Consider the following 24459-nt stretch of genomic DNA (forward strand, 5'->3'; position numbering starts at 1 on the left):
TTCCTCCTCTTCATTTTTTTCATTTTCCACTGGATTTATAACTGCTTCTATCTCATTATTAATTTTTTTTGATCCTTCAACATATCAAGCAGTGCATTTCTTCTCTCTTCAGTGTTTCTATCAAAACTGTATGGTATTTCCTGAATGTGTGTTTCTTGTGCTCATACAGTATTTGAACCTTATTTCAAAATCACTGTTTTGCCATCTTGACCAATAAATGTTGTTGGTCCTTTCCATTCCTTTAGCTCTTCCCTCTTAAAATACTTTATCTCCATTCTTAAGGACTTTACTAGTGGTCCTAAGATTGTGTCTTAGTGGCCGTCATATTTTCTCTGAAGTTTCAGCAGCAATAAAGGCTATTCTTGCAGATTGGCAAGCAATGAGAAGTTTGCCAACCATTTCACTAGATGTTTCACCCTCCAGTGCAAGAAGTTCATCATTCATGGCACATGGTAGGTTAGGATTTTACCCAGATAAGAGTTGATAAGGGCTAAAATCCCCTACTATTTAAAGAGAAGTTTTAGCATTGACTGCCCATGCCAATGCCACTTTTAAAGACAGTTCTGGTTGCTCTGCTATAATTTGTACTATTTTGTCTATAATTGCGTGATTATGCTCACACAGGCCATTACTGAAGGGAGAATATGCTGCTTTTTGCATCACTTGAATGTTCATGTTCTCACGTTCTCGCACATTTCTAGAAGCATGTTATTAGCACTCTCCACCATTATCACACAAGAATTTCACATGGAATCCCAAACCAGTTCCCAACCATGTTTCCATAATTTTCTGTATTATCTCCTTGGGTTCTTTACTTTTTGTCACACAAGACTTTGAAAACCTTGTTGCCATATGCACTGCATGCAGAAAATAGATACAGTAGACCCCCTGTATTCGTGTTCCCTGGATTCGCTGACTCACACATTCACGGATTTCTCTCGGGAACGTTTCCGCGCATTATTCATGGAAAATTCGCATATTTACGTTATTTTTCTATGAGAAATATCCACAAATTCCTGGGTTTTTTTTATCAATTTCATCATAAAATGCACTTTTTGTGATAAAACTATTAAAAAAAAGAGTAAAATTTTTTAGCAGGTTTTTCTTGAGTTTTGAATGACAAAATAGGCTGTTTTCAGCGTTATTATAGGGGTTCCAACTATTCGTGGGTTCTAACAATTCACGGGGGGCTCTGGTACGCATCCCCTGCAAATACGGGGGGACCACTCTATCCCCTTGTTTGTATTCCTTTAGGTATAATGCCACTGCTTCATTGAACTCCTTGCCATATTTGCACTAACAATTGGCCTTGATGCTGTTTTCGTATATTTCATGCATATCTCACAACTATCTGATACTTCTTCAGCATACATGTAGCACATTTCATCCGTAACACCAGCATCCTTCAACAACTGAATCAGTATTTTAGATGATGGATGCCCAAATTGTTAGTACAATTTTCCTATCTTCTTTTCCCTTTCATTATCTCCCAAGGTCATCATTATTTCTTCTGTTTTCTTCCAGGCTTCTTTCTCATCCCTCTGCGGAAGGCAATAGTGTCCTGAGGAAGTGCACCTCAATTTCAACTTTTTTTCATGAATTCCTGCAGTATTATTTTCAAAATACAATTTCATTTGTGCTGCTCTCTTCATTGATTTTTTACTGAATAAAAGGGGGGTAGAGCAGTTCACTAGAAATTTTACTTTCATCAGTGACTTATAAACATTACTATCACCAAACCTGAATGTTTTTTCACTTTCTTCCTCTTCTATTTGCAATTTTTCCTCATCCAACAAAGACTGTGTATTCTTTTAACCAACCACCACCACACACTGTAGAACTGCAAGCTGTGCCAAGGATAGCACAATTAATAGATTCTGTCACCACCATGGACGTAATTTTTAGATTTTCAATAACAGAATATTACTTTTCCTCCTTTACACTACTTACAGTGGTCCCCCCGTATTCGCGTTCTCCGGATTCGCGGACTCACACATTCGTGGATTTTTCTTTGGAACCTATCTAGAAATTATTCGCGGACGGACTCGCCCATTTGCGGAATTTTCCGACAAAAATAATCACTAATTAGTGTATTTTGATGTTTATTTTCATGATTACATACTTTTTATGATACAAAAATGATTTACTAATTTTCAAATATTAATTTTGATTAATACTGTATTAGTAAGTTTAATAAGGTTAAATGATATCACATAATAAAAATGATAATTCTCTCTCTCTCTCTCTACTACAAAGATGTATGTTTTTTGTATGATAAATAAATGATTTACTATTTTCAAATATTAATATTAATTTATACAGCAATAATATCAATTCATTAAAGAAAATACCATAGTGAATTAGTAAGATTTTAGCTTATAAATTTTAAAAATTATGTAAGAATGAAGGAAATCCGCCTTCTTTCTCTAACTCCAGGTCCTAAAACTGTCATACGTATCAAGTTAAGTGGCAGGAGGGGGAAGGAGCTGTTTTGTTGCTGCCATCAAGTGCTCATGAAATTTCCCCCCCTTCTTCTCCTCTCTCTCTCTCTCTCTCTCTTTTATTTACTGAGACTCGAGATTTTTTATAGTACTTGTACTATTTGTTTTTAATAATTTCAAATAATAATAACTGTAATTACAAAATTCATATTATGTGATAGTATTTTAAAGAAATACAATACTAATCTATCCATGTCACTTTTAATTAAGGTTAACTCTCTCTCTCTCTCTCTCTCTCTCTCAAACTCTCTCTCTCTCTCTCTCTCTCTCTCTCTCTCTCTCGCTCTCTCTCTCTCCTCTCTCTCTCTCTCTCTTTTACCGAGATGAAAGAATTTTTATGGTACTAGTATGTAAATGTTTATTGATAATTTCAGTTATTTAATAATAATAGTGATAATAATAATAATAATACTGTTAAAAAGGATGGCAGAATTAAGCGAGTTGATTTTATATATTGTTTTTTCTATTTTCCTTACAATTCGCTTCTCAGGCTCAGCGATGTTTCTGAGTAACTGGCCAATATTCATATTGGGAATTTTCAAAAATTGTAAATGCTGAAGGAATCTTTTATTTAGAACAGGATATCAGGTCCAGGTCAAGCAGGGGTCGTCGTCAGTGCCGGTATTATTCCGTAAGCGTAGTTCGGTTCGGGCCAGGGTCGTCTTCGGATTAAGGGCTGGTGTTTGGTGCTGGTAGAGCTGGTATTACGTGACGTTTCGACCTTCTCGTAGGTCATCTTCGGACAAGTCGATTGAAGAGACTGTAGCAAGAAAGTTTGCGGAACGGTATTTATAGCGGCACGGACCTAGAGTTGCATTCTCATTGGTCGGGCCGGTCTTGGGCGAAGCCGTGGATCTCGCCTCGAAGGTCTTGGGGATTCTCTTGTGCGAGCGCCATAGTGGTGTGCCTGGGGATGAACGTCAGGAATTCCGTCTGTAGCAGGAATCGTTTCATCCTGTTGGGGCTCCTGATTATCTGGCATCGTCGGGGGGTCGCTCGCTGCTCTCCGGGCTGCGGTGGGAAGGAGAAACTTTTCTTGAGTTATATTTAAGTTTGGTTTCTCCTTACCTATATGAAGGGCTTCTAGGAGGCGCAGACGTCGGGGATCTGTTGTCTGATCTATTATTATGATATTAGGGATAATATTTCTTTTTATCCGTTTGTTATGAGCAGTCCTGGCGTGGTTGAATATGGCTCCTTCTTGGGCGTGGCAGGAGATTCGCTTGGAGAAACGCATGGAGGTCATACCGACGTATTTGCAGAGGCATCCTTGGACGGGGCATGTGTAACGGTAGACCACACTCGTCTTCTTCAAGGGATCCTGCAGGGGCGCCGAAGGGTTTGTTTTCTCATCACCAGGCTGCTCGTCTTCTTCTTTTTAATATATAATTATATTAATATTTCTGTCTGGGTCGGCTGGGCTGACGTTTTCCTCGATGATCTTTTTGAGGGCTTGTTCGTCTTCCTTGTACCTCCGGTGGAAGGCCCCTTGTAGAAAAGCTTGATGGGCTCTGCAACGTTGGGGCGGGGTTCCTGGTGGTACCAGGCATCCATACTTTTCCTTATTGACTCATCAACAGCACGATTGTCGACGAAGACCTGGGCGGCGCGCTCCAACTCACTGTGTGTGTCATTCCAGGAGGAGCAGTGTGAGAGGGCCCTCCTGACGAAGGCGCTGATGGTGGAGCGCTTATACCTCTCAGGGCACTCACTCTCACCGTTCATGCACATTCCCAGGTTCGTCGGCTTCGTGTACACCCTCATGCTGAATTCGGAATCTCGCTGTTCGACAAGGACGTCAAGGAAGGGGAGGCGGCGATCTTGGCAGTGTTCAATCGTGAACGTGAGGCAGCTGTGGTCGTGGAATGCACGTCGCAGCTGCTCTATCTCATCCTGGGAGTCGGCGCAGACGAAGGTGTCATCGATGTAGCGCACGTACATCCTCGGTTTCCTGGAAATCTGGAAGACCCTCTCTTCGACGGTACCCATATAGAAATTGGCGAAAAGGACCCTAAGGGGAGATCCCATCGCCACGCCGTCGATCTGGGTGAACATGTAGTTGCGGTGATCAGCAAAAGGGGGCCTTTAGTGCAGATTTCCAGCCAGGGCTCGAAGGGCATGCTCTGGGATGTTTAAGGATGGAGTGTCGGGGTCCCTGTAAACTCTGTCCAAAATCATTTGTATGGTCTCGTCAACGGGGACGTTGGTAAACAGGGACTCTACATCCATCGAAGCGATGCATCCTCCGGGGGGCGTTGCTCGTAGGGCGTCCAAGAACTCGGCCGACGACTTCAGGCTGTGCCTATCTGGGACGTACGGGGTTAAGATGGTGTTAAGTTTCTTGGCCAACAGGTACGTAGGGGCAGGGATCTGGCTGATTATGGGGCGAAGGGGGTTCCCTTGTTTATGGGTCTTAACATTCCCATAGATGTAGCCTAAGTCATGGTCACCCGTATGGGTGGTAAATGCAGGGCGTTCTGAGGGCGGCGTTGACCGTTTCAATAATTCGGTTGGCCTCTCGCTTGATGTCGTCGACGGGGTTCTTGGTGATTCTGCGGAATTTCGTGGACCGTCCGCCAGGATTTCTTCAATCTTCCTCAGTCTGGATAAGGACGAAGGCAGCAGTTTTATCGGCCCTGCGTACTGTGACGTCCTCACGCTTCCTTAACTGCTTCGCTGCTTCCTCAGGTCACGGCTGATGATACCACTGGCGGTAGTCTCCCACGGTCGGTGAGGGCCTCGGCAAGCAGAAGGGGCTGAAGGGCGTCAGTCGTCCGCAAGTTCCCAAGGTCCTCTTGCTTCTGGATACCGTCGAGGAGATATTCGATTTCCAAGCGTTTATCCATCGGCCTCGGCTGCGTGATGAAGTGGCAGTTGAGGCCCATCCGCAGGATCTTGTCTTCGTCAGGTGTTGGGACGTGACTTGTGAGGTTGATGTACTCGTCACGTCCTTGTGGGAGGCGTATCTTACCTCCGTTGAGGGCGACGAGTTTCTTGGTAATGGTCCTGTTCTTCTTCTCAGCATCTTTTTCCTCCAGGCGGCGAAGGCAGTCGATGATGTATTCGTGTTGTCCACGCCCTTGGGGGTTGTCTATTGCGCCATTTTCTTCGTCTGAGGCACGAGGGGGGGAGCTGCAACAGGGTCGCTACGACGGCGGAGGCCCTCCCACTCGGAATATAAGCTGTCCTTTTCCTCGACGAGTGCGGCCCTCTCTTGTTCCTTGGGCGGTTGCAGTTTTTTATTGCCGTTGCAGCAGGGTCCTCCTGAAGCTTCTCGTACCTGGTTCTCGCTGGGCGGTAGGGTCATGTAGCCGGAAGAATGTGTATTTTGGTAGAAGACCCTCTTTTAGGCAAATACTGTTAAAAAGGATGGCAGAATTAAGCGAGTTGATTTTATATATTGTTTTTTCTATTTTCCTTACAATTCGCTTCTCAGGCTCAGCGATGTTTCTGAGTAACTGGCCAATATTCATATTGGGAATTTTCCAAAATTGTAAATGCTGAAGGAATCTTTTATTTAGAACAGGATATCAGGTCCAGGTCAAGCAGGGGTCGTCGTCAGTGCCGGTATTATTCCGTAAGCGTAGTTCGGTTCGGGCCAGGGTTCGTCTTCGGATTAAGGGCTGGTGTTGGTGCTGGTATAGCTGGTATTAGGTGACGTTTCAACCTTCTCGTAGGTCATCTTCGGACGAGTCGATTGAAGAGACTGTAGCAAGAAAGTTTACGGAACGGTATTTATAGCGGCACGGACCTAGAGTTGCATTCTCATTGGTCGGGCCGGTCTTGGGCGAAGCCGTGGATCTCGCCTCGAAGGTCTTCGGGTTGGGGATTCTCTTGTGCGAGCGCCACAGTGGTGTGCCTGGGGATGAACGTCAGGAATTCCGTCTGTAGCAGGAATCATCCTGTGGGGGCTCCTGATTATCTGGCACGCCGTCGATCTGGGCCCTCTCACACTGCTCCTCCTGGAATGACACACACAGTGAGTTGGAGCGCGCGCCGTCCCAGGTCCTCGTCGACAACGGACACACCAATCGTGCTGTTGATGAGTCAATAAGGAAAAGTATGGATGCCTGGTACCACCAGGAACCCCGCCCCGACGTTGCAGAGCCCATCAAGCTTTTCTACAAGGGGCATTTCCACCGGAGGTACAAGGAGGACGAACAAGCCCTCAAAAAGATCATCGAGGAAAACGTCAGCCCAGCCGACCCAGACAGAAATATTATAAATATATATTATAAAACGAAGAAGACGAGCCAAGCCTGGGTGATGAGAAACAACCCTTCGGCGCCCCTGCAGGATCCCTTGAAGAAGACGAGTGTGGTCTACCGTTACACATGCCCCGTCCGAGGATGCCTCTGCATATACGTCGGTATGACCTCCATGCGTTTCTCCAAGCGAATCTCCTGCCACGCCCAAGAAGGAGCCATATTCAACCATGCCAGGACTGCTCATAACAAACGGATAAAAAGAAATGATATTATCCCTAATATCATAATAATAGATCAGACACAACAGATCCCCGACGTCTGCGCCTCCTAGAAGCCCTTCATATAGGTAAGGAGAAACCAAACTTAAATATAACTCAAGAAACGTTTCTCCTTCCCACCGCCGCCCGGAGAGCAGCGAGCGACCCCCCGACGATGCCAGATAATCAGGAGCCCCCACAGGATGATACGATTCCTGCTACAGACGGAATTCCTGACGTTCATCCCCAGGCACACCACTGTGGCGCTCGCACAAGAGAATCCCCAAGACCTTCGAGGCGAGATCCACGGCTTCGCCCAAGACCGGCCCGACCAATGAGAATGCAACTCTAGGTCCGTGCCGCTATAAATACCGTCCCGCAAACTTTCTTGCTACAGTCTCTTCAATCGACTCGTCCGAAGATGACCTACGAGAAGGTTGAAACGTCACGTAATACCAGCTATACCAGCCACCAACACCAGCCCTTAATCCGAAGACGACCCTGGCCCGAACCGAACTACGCTTACGGAATAATACCGGCACTGACGACGACCCCTGCTTGACCTGGACCTGATATCCTGTTCTAGATAAAAGATTCCTTCAGCATTTACAATTTTTGAAAATTCCCAATATGAATATTGGCCAGTTACTCAGAAACATCGCTAAGCCTGAGAAGCGAATTGTAAGGAAAATAGAAAAAAACAATATATAAAATCAACTCGCTTAATTCTGCCATCCTTTTTAACAGTATTTGCCTAAAAGAGGGTCTTCTACCAAAATAATAATAATAATAATAATAAAACTGTAATTACAAAATTCATAATGGTAGTATTTTAAAGAGATGAAAATGACCTTTCCATTTCACTTGTAAGGATAACTCCTCTTTCTTACTGTGATGAGAGAATTTTTATGGTAGATGCACGTGTTTATTTTATTTTCAAATAATAATAATAATAATAGAAGTAGTAATAATACGATAACTAATTTCAAATGAAAATTCTTCCCTTCGTCTTTTTCTGTATCAATTTCCCTACCTTCTCTTAACTACAGTGACGCTTGGAGCTGGGAAAGTAACAATGCCATACAATGGTCAACAAATTTAATGGTTTTATGTAATCTCTCCTCTCTCTCTCTCTCTCTCGCTCTCTTCTCCTCTCTCTCTCTCTCTCTCTCTCTCTCCACAAGATATTTGTCATAGTGGTAACTCTGTCTCTCTTGGCTGCAAGTGTTATACGTATTTATGTAAGTATATACCTTTAAGGCTACTAATGTTTAGGATTACTTTGAAATTATATTAATACAATCTCTAAGATTAATACAGTAATATGATAATAATTTAAGGTAAATTTGATGCAGGATGTTACATAAGGTATACATTTGGTGTTACTATTTCTTCCTTCTTTTATCTCTCTCGCTCTCAGCAAAAGAATTAATAGACAGACAAACATAATTGCAGAGTCCTCTCTTTCTCTCTTCTCTGGAGAAATATGTATTATGGGAGGGGAAAAAAGTTGCCTACAGACGTTCATTTCAATCTATTGAAATCGTAAGGAGTTATTCTCTCTCTCTCTCTCTCTCTCTCTCTCTCTCTCTCTCTCTCTCTCTCTCTCTCTCTCTCTCTCTCTCTCTGCTATTGGCTGTTTATATATTTCTAATGGTAAAATGTTTAAGATGACTTTAAAATTATATTAATAATACCAATTCAATGGTATATTTGATGTAGGATAATACTTTAAGTAGACATTTGGTATTTGTGATTTCACATACAATTGTTTCCCTTGTAAAAAGAAAATGGATGTCTCAAATAGTAACAGTATGAAAGAAAACGTGCATGACTGAATACTTATGGGGGGTCTGAATTATTTTCACATACGTAACTAAGTCATGCAGTACGTACATAGTATGTATTTATGTATAGCCATAAAATGTAAGATTTACTTTAAAACAGCATTAATAATATTTCAAAGATTAATATGAACCATAATAGGATATTTTATGTATATTTGATGAAGAATGGTCTTTTTAGGGATACTTTGGTGTTTGCATATTCAGGATAGGAGTTTATGAGCATTTTTAGAGGGGTGTTCTAAACATTCGCGGATTCTAACTATTCGCGGGGGGGTCTGGTACGCATCCCCCGCGAATACGGGGGGACCACTGTACATACACATATTGCAATATACTTCCTAAACACCTGAATTAGCCCTGATCACTGATCAGCCCGAACTATATCCCCACAGCTTTACCCACTAAGTGGGTAGTTTTAACCGTCAGCATTACCAACACTGCAGGTAAAATCTAGTCAAAGGAGTTAACTGTGTTACCATTGGCAAAGCTGCTGCAAATACCTGCCACCAGAGGCCTGTCTCCTCGATTGTTTTCTGTTTGTGGTACTGTTAAGACGTCTCCTGCAGCACACAAACTTTTTTGGTCTTTAGGCTGACCCCAACATAAGGGATTTTGACGAAGGAATGGAACCCCTGCCGCTTACCGAGAGCCGCCTGTACTTGGTTTGAGACTTAATGTGTCTTCCGTGGTTCTTGCGGGTGCTACGGCAGTTGGCAGTTCATGTGCACCATCGTTAGTACCGTTTGTGCCCTCGTCCTCCTTTCATGAGGGTAGAAAGTTAGTTTCTTCTTTGCCTCCCATCGGTTCTGCAGTTTGTAGCCTGTTCTTAGAGGCACTTTTAGGTGCTTTACAAGTTGGTTTTCTCCACCTGCACAATTTTGCCTTTAGGAGCCTGGTGGCTACTCCGAGTATGGCTTCTTCCTTTTTCTCTCCTCTTTCATTCGCAACCTTTTCCTGCAGTTATTTGTGTTCCTCCTTCAAGGTGTTCAATGTGGGTTCGGCCTTGGTTCTGGTGTTTCCGGGAGTACTTCCTTCCCTCACTTGATCAATGTAGCTTCAGCTCTGGACTCCCGTCCTGTTTTAGTATGGTGTAACCGGCGTTTGTTGGATCATGTTTTGCGACCTCTCAGCTCTTAGGGGCGTTGCTCGCCCATTTGTAGTCGGCCAGGTGTTATGTCATAGTCACTGGCTGGTGCGGAGTGGCTCAAGGTTATGTTATTGTCTTTGTTTGGTACATGTTGACGCAATAGAGTGTGGTTGATGCTTAGGGGTGGGCGTTCATTGCCAAGGTATATTTGATTCAGGTGTTTCATTATCGTCACTGGGAAGTGCGGGTTTATACAGTCGAACGAGACTAGCTCAGGTTATGTCATAGTCTTTAGTTGGTACATGATTTGTGGAACTGGGGACGGTTGACTCTTGGGGTGGGCGGCTGTCGGCGAGGTGTTACGTCATTGTGTCTGGGGGGGTGCGGGATTGTGCAGTCGAGTATGACTAGCTCAGGAGTCAGTTTATCATCGTCTTATTGGTATATTGTTTTGCAACCGGATCGGTTGGCTCAGATATGATGGGACTGTATGTCAGGTGTTGGTTTTGAGCACCCAGGTGTAGTAAGTTCTGGGTTCATGGGTGTTGCTCTTGCAGTTGTTCAGCCTTCCCCTTTTCCTGTTCCAGTGTGGTCGGACAGGACTGATAGAGGATACCCTTTGAAGAGAATCCAGTACTAGTTGTGGGGTTTTGTTTCTCCAGTGAAGGAAAGTGATTATAAACATGGTGGACTTTGCCCATTTTCTCTTTCCTCAGTCCAGGCTCCAGAGGAACCTAGACAGTTAATTCAAGGAATGTTTGATACATTGTATTCAACCAACAGTCAGTCAAACATCAGTAAGCTGATCTGGTTTTGGCCAAGTTGGGCAGCTTTTAGGGAAGATGATTCTAGGCTATCATCACTTATGGGGCCAAGTAGGCTGGATTCAACCTTGCTTCCTAATCGGAAGTGTTTTGTATGAGGTAGCGGGTAACCCTTCTGCCAGTGTCCAAGTTCCGCTTTACAATTCTGTCGAGGTTCTTCTCTCTCGAGTTCCTTCGTTGATTCGTGTGGTAGGGGTTACATATTGAGAGGCTTGTATATTTGGAAGACACCTTTCACAGCCAATTGGAGGTCTTGTCCCACTCTTTGTGGATGTTGTCTTAGTTGATGAGGGTTTTCTCTGATCCTGGACTGTTTGACAACCTCGTCACTTCGGTTTCGATGGGGTTCGCATACCTGACTAACATTTCGGCTGGCTGACTATGTTCATGTCAAGAAGAGGAGGGACTTCTTTTTAAATCATCTGTTGAGGGTGCCTATTGTGCTCAGCAACAGTCTTTTAGAGAACAAGATGTCTCCTCAATGGTCAATTTCGTGTCGTCGTCATCATAAGTAGAGTCGCAGAAGCATTGATGGATGATTGTATAACAGGTGATGGATCTCAAATGCTGCTGTGTCTGGTTCGAGCTCTAAAAGTTTGTCACATACAGGAACTTTTACCTTGTCCAAAAATCTTATTGGTTTCTCCTAGGTGTCCATCTCGCTCCATTTCCAAAGTGCAATTAGTTTCTTCTTGCGAGGGGTTATTCGGCAAGCGTCAGTTGGTTCTTCATTGCTTTCAGAGCTTTTGAGTTGTGCTACGCATTCAAGGGCGCAAAGTATAGTGAATGGTTATCCCTTCGGCTTTATGGAGGAATTTTTTTGGTGCCGGCGATCTTGGAGGTGCTTATTTGAGAGTTGGTGTGGGTTTTCACAATGCTCTACCTTGGGGATTTTCAGTTACTTCAGAGAAAGGTTATTTGCTGGATTATGTTGTTGTGGTAAACTCGATATTATAATTACCTTGGTATCGTTAGGATGTTAGAAGTTTAGGTAGTCAGTGGTAGTCTAAATGAACTTGAGAGTTTCTGTTGGTCAAGCTTAGACTGAGTGTATTGTTCCTTTAGGTTCCTGAGGTTAGGCAGATCCCGATGGTCATGTGGGAATAACTTCAACTTCTTTAGCACAGTTATCTGCGTCGGTAAGCAGTAGAGAACTCGAAGGTCCTGCACACTTAACTTCTCCATACATGAGAGGCTGAATAGCTACATGGGAGGTTCACAGTTTCCCCTCCATACATGAGAGATATAGAATACCACATGGGAAGTTCTTCAGACTCAGGCGGTACCTTGGACTCAAGACTGACGGTAAGGTACTTCCTCTGCAAGCATCCTCACTTACTGAGTTGGACAACTAGGTGAGGAGATTTGCTTTTACCTCCATGAATAAGAAGTGTAGATTACTACATGGGAGATACTTCTGACTCCGACAGTACCTTAGACTCAACACTGATGTTGAGGTACTTTCTTTGCAAACATCCTCACCTACCTAATTAGATAACTAGGTGAGAATGTATAGATTTATACATAGTAGGTTGATAATGAGTTATCTGCGAATGCTCCGTGGACAGGTCAGGCTGAATTAGATTGATCCCACCTCCATTAAAATTTTGTTAATTGGGCTGATTCAGGTATTCAGGGAGTGTATTACAATATGAAGTTTTCATAATAAAGCTAATATTGTAATATTTAACTGAACACCTGAATGATTCCCACCTTCCTCCCCACTTATTTTGATAGCGAATGATTCAATTAGGAGACAGGCCTCTTCTGATGGCAGGTATTTGCAGCAGCGTTGCCAGCGGTAACACAGGTAACTCATTTGACTAGATTTTACTTTCAGCGTTGGTAATGCTGACAGTTAAAATTTGGGTAAATCTGTGGGGATATAGTTCGGGCTGGTCAGTGACCAGGGCTAGTTCAGGTGTAAAGGTAAGTATTACAATATTAGTTTTATTATGAAAACTTAATTTTTGGACATGCTGGAGACAGCTGGTACTCTGATCCACACACACATCATTTCCTAACCTTACCATATATGTCAGCTAAGTTTCTCTGTCTATTTGTTTCACTTCTGTTTGCTATGCTTCCTCTTCCTCAACCTCTAAACCTTCCCTGTCCTCTTCCATATTTAATGACTACCTCCTCCATGCTAAATACTGGTTCAGATTTTATCACCACAGCAGGGGCCTCACTCACTCCTATTTGACACTGTAACCAATAATAATACTTCTTGACTACCATAAAATTTCCTAAGGGCTTTCGGCATGGAATCAAACATATTATCTGTTTCACTAAAGGACATTGCTGTCAACAATATTTGTTAATCTTTAACCTTTAGCCATGCACTGTCTAGTAACTTAAATGCTAAAATTTTTGTATACTTACTTTGTACCTCACCAGAACTGTACTTCTCTTCACAAATTCCAAAATGTACTTCTCCATTGTATGTTCTTCTCCTTTTTGTAGCTGTCAAACCTTGTCCATGCCTCATACGCTGCTGACATCTCATCCTTCTTGTACTACTTGTCCAAGTGGTCTAGCAAAACTTTCATTCCATCTTCGACTGTCAATTTATCAATATTCACTTCCTTGAAAATCTTGATCCTTACCTCGCTTCCTCCTGTGATTAACAGGTCAACAACCACTGTTCTTTTCATTTTCTCGAATTGTGACAAGCTGTCATGCTTTCAGCTCTTATTTTCTGTGGTCATAACCCTTATCAGCAACGAAGACTGGCAACACCAGCCTACCACCACATTCGCTGATGCTACTCATGTTTACGACATCTTATTTTCAAAATTAGTACTTGTTAATCTCCTCTTTCCTGCCACAACCACACTGCTACCATTTGTTGATTGCGTAGACCAGTATGGCAGGATAAATCAAAGGCAGACATAGAAAACCTCACTTTATTTACCTATTGAGATCCAACCTAACCAGCGCCTACATCATTACGCTCGGCTCCCCTTCTCACTCACAACATAAACAAACCTCACAAACGGTTGACGAGCACAAAGGGCAATGTTGTACACAAACTTTCTCAACAGTGTTAACAATCTTCACTTCAAGGGAGTATGTACTGCATCTCTCTCTCACATGACGTCAAATTTTATATTTGTTCATAAATATACCCAGGTGTTGCTGTTGGTTTTAGTTCTTATCTTTTACTATGTCAGTTATAATTATAATGAAAAAAAAGGAATATTAGGATAAATATGTATAATCCAAAAAAGTTACTGCATTTCGATCTCTTTAATTTACATAAATATTTTACGACAAATGTGCTGAGAATTTAGTTTATATGTGTTTTGATATTGTATGAGCTGTAATTATAATTTTACAAAATAGAATAAATTTATTTATGAGAAAAAGACATGTATAACTTGGTAAAATTTACAATTGTCCTGTAAAAAGAGGCCCCATAAAGGGTTGTAAATATAGTCATTTTCAATTTCTCTTAAATGGTAGGGAAAATGTTTTTGAATTTTTTTCTTACACCATGTACATTTGCATATCTTTCTCATTCCATTGATGTGTTTTTTCTTAAATTGGCTGACATCAAAGTTTACCCGGCCGGGGGTGCTGCATTATGAATTTTCCTCCCCGCCTCTTAAGGGTTAATGAAGCAATTAAATTTTGTGTAGTCATGTAGCAGAGAGTAAAAATGTAATAGAGTATATATTACATCACTGTCAGTAAATCACATGCATGATATGCTTGGCTTTTGAGGCAAAAAAACATAATTTATTCAAACCACATAATGAGGAGTCACAAAGGGTAGTGTTAGGGGAACTTAGGGAACTGAAGTTTTTAGTTAATTTTAAGTTTTGTTGCTACCAATACGTACATTTAATACATTTAGAGGGGTTCTCATACTCCAAAAACTTTGTCCGTTACCATCTGACACCACAAAACTGTACAAATACATACTGTCTGAATGGATGGTTATACCTGGATTGGCTGAGGTGGTTTATTTTGTTGTTCAGGTTGTTGGAGCTGTTATTACTGCATTCCTGCCATCACACTTTGTACTGCTTTGTTTATTTAAATTTGGAATGAAGATTGAAGATTAAGATCATAAATATTTACATGCTCCTCTTAATTTCTATACATTTAGTTCATTGATCTTGCTCTTACCTTACTCCTACTATCTTCTCTGTGAAAATGTATAGAAAGGTATTTGGTAGGGAAAGAAGTGCACTTGAAATGCTTTAATCCATTGTCTGTCCTAAATGAAAGTTTGCCTGGTTTACTGCTTATTTATTCATTGTACTGACTCATGTATTCTAATCCTTGAATAAATTTAAAAAGTTTTTTTTCCATTCTATTACGTATGTCTACATTAATTTACACTTCACTTTTCTTTGTTGTGACTAACACACTGTCTAGGGCTATACTGTTATATTGATTTATTAAATATCCTAAATCATCTTTATTAAATTCCCTCTTGATATTAAATTTCCTGTCAAGTGGAGTGTTTCGTGTATATTTTACATAAACTGATAATTTCTGGTGCAAAATTGAGAAATCAGTGTATGTATATATTATATATATTGTGTTTTTATTTTAGGTAAGACATTTCTTAAGATCCAAAGTGTGTTCAGCGAAAGAGTTGGAAAACCAGAATTCAATTTCATCTAAAAAAGTAGAAGGTAAGATTTTTTGAAAAAGTGTTATGCTAGTACAATATTTCATCGTTGTGCATTGTAGTACTATAAGCATCCTTAGTACTAATGTATTTACTGCTTACAGTGTGGACCTTGTGACTGAGATTTATATGAATGTCCTTAACTCTCATTCTCTCTTCCTTCTTCCAAGACTGATAACAATTTTGAGCACTACAGTATTCCACATATCTTGGAGTTGGAATATTATTGAAGTAGTAAAAAGTTGTGATAGGATTGTCAAGAATAAATTAAAAAGCAATGAAGTGAAATGATACTAGACAAGAAGGTACTGTATATACATTTGCAGTGTATATTCATAACAGTGAATTGAATTCCATTTGTTTTGTCAAATATCTCTTACAATTTTATTGAGAAATGTGTATGTAATGGTACCTAAGTAGCCAAATAGTTAATGTTTTGAAATTAGATGAAGGCAGAAGATATCCTCAGTAACTCAAGCTAACGTTTTGAAATCAGATGTATGCAGAAGCTGTCTTTAACCCTCTTACACCGCCGGGGCTGTAAAAAAAAATTTGTCTCCCGTGTGCCGGAGGGGTTTCGGAGTGAGCGCGGAAGCGGAAAAATGTTTTTTTCAAAAAATCACAGCGTGCTTAGTTTTCAAGATTAAGAGTTCATTTTGTTCATGAAACTTACCTGTCAGATATATATATAGCTGTATTTTCTGAAGTCCGACAGAATTTTAAAAACTTCCGACACACGCAGTGGTCGGCCAGGTGGTTAGTACCCATTCCCGCCGCTGGGAGGCGGGTATCAGGAACCATTCCCATTTTCTATTCATAATTTTTCTGTCGCCGGTGCTGGAAACACCTGTTTCCAGTACCTCCGTCTTAGATTTTGGAAACTTCATTGCCGCTAAGTATCCTAATTGTCTTTTAATTTATTTACTTGGATTTGTGGCTAGGCATACGCTATCTTAAATTGATTTGAATTTGATTCATTTTTGCATAAGATATCTGAATCTAGTTAGGCTAGTTTCAGAGGGTGTTGTCTGCAAAGATATGGTGTGGCTACCGAAAGCTTCGGTAGATCCGCACTTGGTATGCACGAGGGGTATGAGTCTTGCTTCTTTGTTGAGATTTGTCATGTAAGGAGTGTGAGACTTTGTCTAATTCCGTAAGGAAGACGTATGATTCTATGTACGCAATTAATCAGTAAACATGTCTAATTCCGTAAGGAAAACGTATGATTCGTATGTACGCAATTAATCAGTAAACAAAAGTCAGGGTAGTGAACCTGCTAACCTTCCTGTAGACTTTTTTTTTTTTGCCTAACCTTGTAGTATGGCCTACAGGTTATGAATATGTCTGCGAGAGGTGATCGCTCTCCTTCATTGTTGTGAAGAGTGCTACTTCTGTTATTGTTTCTCATAACCCTGTAATGTTGCCTTCGGGCCCTAAACAGTGTCTGTAGAGGTTATTGCCCTTTCTCTAATACTCTTTCGATTCGTATCTTAGAATCGAAAGTGCTTGCTTTAGAGAGCAATAGTGAAGTGGCTAAGTGCAGAGGACAGTGCCCCTTGTGTAGTGGAGGGTGCGTCAGATCGGCCTTATTTCGCCTCTAGGCCGGGACCTCTGCTTGACTCCCAGGACCCGGGGAGAGAGCATGTCGAAAGCCGAAGGAGGGTTACGAGGAACCCCCTCCGATCTGGCGTGCCTTCGGCAGTTTCTGATGAAAATCCCCAGACTGCCTAAGTGCGTGCACGTGCACGAATCCTGAAGGATTGCTTCTCGTCCTCCGAACCGTCCTCCCCGCGCAGAGGTTGGAGCTTTCGGAAGGACTCGCGCCCTCTAAATAGAAGCTTTATAGAAGAGGACGCTTCACGTCCTCTCTCTCTCTCGTTATGCGTTCCAGTGAGAAGTAAGAAGGCGAACGTCGCCTGATCACGTGTACGTCTTTCCACCGAGAAATATGAAAAAGAAGTCTTAGTAGCAGGACGCTTTTGAGAGCGGACGCCCGAGCTTTGTTACTGTGAGAATAAGAAGGCGTTCCCTCGCCCCTCGTATTCTCACACGATCAACCCTTCTCCTGAGACTGTTTCGTGCAGTCGGATTTCTCTCCGAGATGTATCTCGCTTGTTTTGACGCCTGTCAGGAGCGTGACGCTTTTCTGCACGCTTCTTTTGACGCTCGGCTTGGACGGGACGTTCGGATGGACGCCAGGCGCGCGCACCAGTGGACGCCGAGCGCGCGCCAGTGGATACCGAGCGCGCACCAGCGCACGCCAGGTGTGTCGCCTGGCTGAACGTTTCTGTTGAACTCTTCAAGCTCTTGTTTACGATTTGGGCCTCAAGAGTTTTTACCTACCTTTGGTATTTTTACCTCTACCTTTGGTGATACCTTATACCTCACATGCAAAGAATGTGAAGTAAGCAGTGCTTCGGAGGAAGCTTAAAGTGAACAGACAACTTCGTCTTCGAAACCCAGCAAGTCCTCGGGTTTCGTGAATTCAAGAGGTCTCTGTCAATATTATATTGCTTTTCGCAAAGGTGGATGGAGTTAAGGAAAGCTCAAGGGAAGATCTCGTTTTTCTCTACCGCAGTCAAGACTTTGCGATAAGGCAGTTACGGGTTAGTGTAAAGGCTCGATGGTCCTGCACGTCAGGACTCTCGGCAACGTTCAGTTGGATTCTTGCAAAGGCACTCATCAAAAGGACGCTCTTCAGGAAAGCGCAAGACAGGACTTCCTTTGCCATACTGCCAATAAATTTTAAGCTTTAGCAGGCATTAGTTGTGATACGGGAGAGGAAGCTGGTTGGAGAGTTTCTTCCTCTTCCCAGGATAATTTTGCAAGCTTTTTAGCCCATCTGAAAGGGTTTTTCAGATGATATATTTTGTTAGTTTCTAGTCGGGACTACGCTGCCGAATTGAACATCGTCGTTCTACCTGCCATAAGCCCAGTCTCTTAACAGGATTCTTGCCCCTTCCTCGTTTGAGACGGGAATCGGAAAAATAAAATGCTCGACTTCCTGGATTACGTTTTGTCAATTCAGTGACTTTCCCCCATTGACAATATACTATCATTTTGTCAAGTAAGTGGGTATCCCCTCATTGACAAAATATCTCTTTGTCCCGTAAATGGGTTAGTTCTCATTGACAAACATCTCATTAACTTGATATTGCGTAAGCGAATAAGCTCTTATTGACAAGATTCGGAAGAGCTCTCATTCGTCATTCGCAGACTCGTACAAGAAAATAGACTTGTAGACTACGTCAATGAATGCATATGTCCAATAACATAAAGAAGCTTGAGCTGACTGCTTCGATTCTCTTAAGTTTTGTTCATGAAACTTGCCTGTCAGATATGTATGTAGCTGTATTTCCGAATTCAGCTATATATATGTCTGCCAGGTAAGTATGAACAAACTTTATTGTGATATAATTTCATATTTTGCCTTGCGTTATTTTATTTCTGGTTGGTTCAAGTCATATACGCTTGCTATAGTTACCTCTTCGGATGGCAACCGAGAGGTCTATTGTCTATTTTAAGGACATTTAATCGTTACTCCCTGCAGCCTTCCAGGAGTTTCCGATTTATCTTTTACCGTTGTATGGTAGTGTTCTGACGACACAAACGCATCTATATATTTAGCGTTTTCTGTTTCGCTTAAATATACCAGCTTGAGAGTCTTTCTGCTTTAAAAAAAAAAAAAAAAAAAAAAAAAAATAACGGACCTATTTCTTTGTAGAATAGGGTAGCTGGCAACCCAGACATAAAGTTAAGAGACGACGTTCGTAAGCTGCTGGCTGCTGCTGTCACGCTGTGTCTGTCCTCCAGTCCAACCGAGCCAGTAACAGATCGTGCGCTGTCATGCGCTGTAGGTTACGTCTCTCTCTCCTGCGGGATTGACTGACTAACCGTATCTCTGTGCTGGCGGTTACGTCTCTCCTGCGGGATTGACTGACTAACTGTATCTCTGTCCTACAATCACGGACTTTAGCCTAAGATTGAGGGGATTTCTTACGTGAATGAATAAACGTTGCATTCGTTTTGCCTTACTATGTTCAACAGAGTTATCTCTTAATCCTTTCGGTGCTCGTTACCGCACGGTATAGAACTACGAGTCTACCGCAACATTGCACTTTTATATGCTCTCCTGCTTAGGCAAAGCGCAGCCTTATTAGGGAAGTAAGCATACTCGGGGAGGGAATGGATGAGCTTGCTGGGGACCATTTCCTTCCTGAAGAAGTTTGTTTCCCCGAATAGACTGCAATTCAGACCACAGTTTTTTCCTACCGGGAAACTGAAATATTATTCAAGATCTAGGAATGATTCTGAACATCTCTCAGTGCGTCTATCACCTAAGAAGGTGCCGGACATCTGGATAGGGTTTCAGATGTCCTGGATCTTAATCTGAAAGAAGTGAAAGCGATTCGGTAGTGTCCCTCCAGTCCTCTAAACGAGTTTTTGGGAACCAGTGGTCCAGATCAACTCTGATTTTCCACAGCTCTCTCATATCTTAAGAAGTATCTTCTCTCGGTCCCTGTTCGAGTTTACGAGAAAGAGCCTATTATAACAACAGGCGTAGAATGTAACGATCCTCTAGAGGTTCGTTACAGGATTGCAAAAGTCCGTACGAATCGTCTCGATCGACGGCAGCAACTATTGACTTCCGAGTGGAATCTTTCTTTAGAAGTAAGTTGAGAGTTGTGGAGACTTTAGGGACGCCCTTTCATTCTTCTCTTCGATATGTTGAGGACGAAGAGGCTTCTTCTTCTCTGCTCCCTTATTCTCGATCCGGGATCGGTACCATTAAACGCCATCCTATGATATTGAACGGGGATGGATGTTTAGTCTCTTTTCCCCTTTTTCAATCACTTAGGAAATGTAATAAGAGGATTTATGACGTCACAGGGAGCGACAATGACGCTGATCGCCCCATGTTGGCCTTCAGGATCCTGGATTCACAGAGGTCACATACTTCCTAGTTCACTTTCCAAGGACCTTTTCCGAGAGAGTCGGTCTACTCTAACTCGAAAGGTACCTATAACCTCTCCGCTCTGAGTCTGACTACGTTCAGGCTATCGAGATGTTGACAGGAATAAGATTACCGTCTTCCATTTCCGTCTGAAGAATGGGATAAGCTGGCAGTCACAACTATTAAAGAATACGCAAATATGTTGTTGACGGCCTTTGGGCTCAGAGATTTGCGTCTGTCAAACAACAAAGCCCTTCACGATCTTTGAGTTCTGTGGAATCTCGAATCTCGCTCACCATCTACTTTTTGTCTCACCTGTTTTCTCGGAGTCAGACACTCGTGCGAGATCAGGCGACATATAGTAGCCCTGAGTTTCTTGTTGACGAAGTCGGTTGCGTTTATACACCCCCAATGATCGTGTAACATGAGACCAGGTTGGACTGTCAGGCATTCTTCCTTCGGGACTGAATCGCCTTTTTGCTCCTCGCTCCTTTCTCCTGGCACCAGAAGCTCGAGTCAGGAGTTGATTCGCTGACGACGTTGGGTTGCGTTGATACACCCCCAAGGTTTGCTTAGATTGAATCGCCCAGGCAGTCCAGACACTCATCCTTCAGCGAAGAATAGTGCCTTATGGTCTTCAGGGTACAGCCTTGCTGTCCTTGATTCATCTGACTGGTCAACTGGTCGGTCACCTGACTTTAGTACAGACGGACTGACTGTGCATGTCCAGATCGAAGCTTTCAATATGGAACTTAGACGTAGTCTGAAGTTCTTGATGTCAAAGCATTCGAACCTCTCCTACCTGTTAACTTCTTGCATGTGATCAGGAAGGCCTTCTTCTAACCACCCTAGATACGACAAAGAGGGTTAGTGAGATTTTAAGCCATAGTCACAAGTTTTGGCTTTAGAGAACACAAGGCGGTGTGCTCTCTAAGCCTTCAGTTGTGGCCTAAGAATGGAAACCCGTTTTGTCCTTGGGGCCAGGAGCTTGGAAAGCAAGGATGGCACAAGTTAGTGGGCAGGAGCCAGAGAGAGTCCTGTGCCCTGTCGGGTCTCTCAAGTTTTATCTACATAAAACTCAAGAAAGTCGAAGTCATTCGGACAATCTGCAGTGTTCCGAAAAAGACCAGACTTGCCCATATCGAAGAACACCCTGGCTTTAGTGTTAAGGAGTTCTTTCAAAAATGCTCCTTCATTGTGTGTGCATAAAGATTTGAAATCTTTTTTATCTGAATGCTCACGAGGTGAGGGCGCGGCCTCTGAAGCATTTCAACAGAGCATGGCACTCAGCAACATCCTGAGTACCATGTTTTAGCGAAGCAACTCTGTGTTCACTTCACACTCCCTGCGAGATGTGAAGATGGCATATGAGATCTGCTGCTCGCTAGGGCCATACGTGTCTGCAGACACAATCTTGGGGGCAAGAAGTACCACTCATCCTATCCTGTAGAAAATGGTTAGGAAGAGCTCTTAATTTAGTTGTTGAGTCGCCGACAACGGCAACTTAACTCTTAAGCCTTAGTTAACACACGTTAACTTTGGCTAGGTTGGTCAGGTGGTGATATATATATTTATATATATATATTTTACTTCTTAGCCCTCATGGTATGGTCAATATGGTCTAGTCACATTGTGGTCATGCCCCCGTTGACAGATCATCTGGAGTGCACCAGCTTTATAGGTCTCTACCTCGCTGGCAACTCTAGTAAAGCAGAAGCAGACTTGGGTGACAGTAATCACAAAGTCAGCTATGCTAACAGGTGGAACCAAGATGTAAATCATCTGCATGCATTTGTTTCCCAAAATCCTTCTATTATGTCCCTTCCCACCTCCAACGGTGGGATTCAGCTATATATATATCTGACACGTAAGTTTCATGAACAAAATGATATTGTTATGATACAATAAAGTTTGTTCATACTTACCTGGCAGATATATATAATCAAGTACCCACCCACCTCCCCTCAGGGCGGGGACAGTGGAAATAAAAATTATGAATAGAAAATGGGAATGGTTCCTGATACCGCCTCCCAGCGGCGGGAATGGGTACTAACCACCTGGCCGAACACTGGGGGAGGGCGTGGTCGGAAGTTTTTAAAATTCTGTCGGACTTCAGAAAATACAGTTATATATATATATCTGCCAGGTAAGTATGAACAAACTTTATTGTATCATAACAATATCATTTTTGGCTCCTTTTTTTGTCATTGCCTGAAGTTTAATATGCAACCATCAGAAATGAAAAAAATATCATTATCATATATAAATAATGTGATATATGATAGCGCAAAAACAAAATTTCATATATAATTGTATTCAAATCGCGCTGTGCGCAAAACAGTTAAAGGTAACAAGTTACTTTTTTTTAGTTGTAATGTACACTAAATTGCAATCATTTTGGTATATAACACATTGTAAAAACGATCAAAGCAACACAGAGAAAATATTATCACAAAATAATGCATGAATTTGTAACGCGCGGACGTAAACAAATATTTTTTTTTTTTTTTTTTTTTCAAAATTCACCATAATTCTAAATATTGTTTTCCTAGAGGACTTCCAATTACTTTCAAAATGAAGACAAATGATTGAATATTACTATACTGTAAGAGTATTAGCTTACAATTGCAGTTTTCGACCATATCTGACGAGTTAAAGTTGACCGAATGTCGAAATTTTTAATATATATTTTTTATATGCAATTATTTCGGAAATAAGAAAAGCTACAACCTTCAAATATTTTTCGTTTTATTCTACATGAAATTGCGCACATTTTCATATATAAAACTCTATGAAATGCCAAATATGAAATGGAGCAAATATTCCGAGAATGGTACGTACGTATTTCGGAGATTTGTGGCGGAGAATCCGCGCACGGAGGGAAGGAAAGATTTTTTTTAAAAATTCACCATAAATCTAAATATTTTGCTAGAGACTTTGAATTTGTTTCAAGATGAAGATAAATGACTGAATATTACTAGACTTTAAGAGTTTTAGCTTACAATTGTGTTTTTTGACCATTTCAGTAGAGTCAAAGTTGACCGAACGTGGTTTTTTTCTATTTATCGTGATTTATATGCAAATATTTCAAAAATGAGAAAAGCTACAACCTTCAATTATTTTTGTTGCATTCTACATGGAATTGCGCACATTTTCATATATAAAACTTTATGTAACGGCTAATTTAAAATGGTGCAAACATTACCACAATCGCACGTATGATTTTTTCGGAAGAGTTACCGTGCGGACGTAAAGAAAATGTTATTTTTTTCATAAATTCACCATAAATCGAATATTGTGCTAGAGACTTCCAATTTGTTGCAAAATTAATGTAAATGCTTGAATATTACTAGAATATAAGCGTTTTAGCTTACAATTGCGTTTTTCGACCATTTCGGTAGAGTCAAAGTTGACCGAAGGTTGAAATTTTGGCAATTAGTATCGTTATTTATATGAAAATATCTCAAAACTGATAAAAGCTACAATCATGAGTATTTTATTGTTGTATTCTACATAAAAATGCGCACATTTTCATATATAATACTTCACGTAACGGCTAATTTACAATGGTACAAAAATTATGTCAAAGTGATGAAATAATTTCCGAGATGTGTCACAGATACTTTAGTGCGGCAAGAAATAAATTCACGCTTGCGCGCCTGCGTATTGATTGTAAACAAAACAACACCTTGATCCGTGAACTCCCAGCATCCCCCAAGGCGCGTGATTTTAGAGTTTTCGGCTGGTAGGCCTAAAAGTATTTTTCCGCGAATTTTAAAAAAACTTTTGTATGTCGACGTAAAATACGTCCAGTCGGCACACGAGAGAAAACAAAAAATGTTGACGTAAAATACGTCCAGTCGGCGTTTAAGCGTTAACAGACCAATGGCAGCCTAAGTATCTTTTCTGGGCTCAGCCGTGTCGCTCTGTGAAATACGTTCCTTTAGCGCTATTTCTAAGGTAAATTATTGCTAAATACCAGAGAACTGCCAAATTGGACGTGCCAGAATATTCTGACTCGCTCACCCTTTCTAAAAGGGTGTCTTTTTGCTCTTTTCTGTTCAGGTAGTGTAGACAGACTGGGAGGTTTTAGTTGTCCCCCAGGCTCATATGATTCTCATTTTCCATTGTTT

At 41.7% G+C, this 24459-nt stretch overlaps 1 protein-coding gene across 1 annotated transcript in view; it reads left to right on the forward strand.

Annotated features, from left to right (window-relative positions):
• The window catches only part of LOC135222179 (uncharacterized), a 232737-nt gene that overhangs the window by 77898 nt on the left and 130380 nt on the right, over positions 1–24459 (forward strand). Inside the window, exon 4 of the mRNA XM_064260338.1 lies at positions 15295–15376. Within this exon, the coding sequence (XP_064116408.1) occupies positions 15295–15376 (82 nt within the window). The remainder of the gene's footprint in view (positions 1–15294; positions 15377–24459) is intronic.

The sequence above is a fragment of the Macrobrachium nipponense genome, chromosome 3 (assembly GCF_015104395.2).
Source record: "Macrobrachium nipponense isolate FS-2020 chromosome 3, ASM1510439v2, whole genome shotgun sequence".
Lineage (NCBI taxonomy): Eukaryota > Metazoa > Arthropoda > Malacostraca > Decapoda > Palaemonidae > Macrobrachium > Macrobrachium nipponense.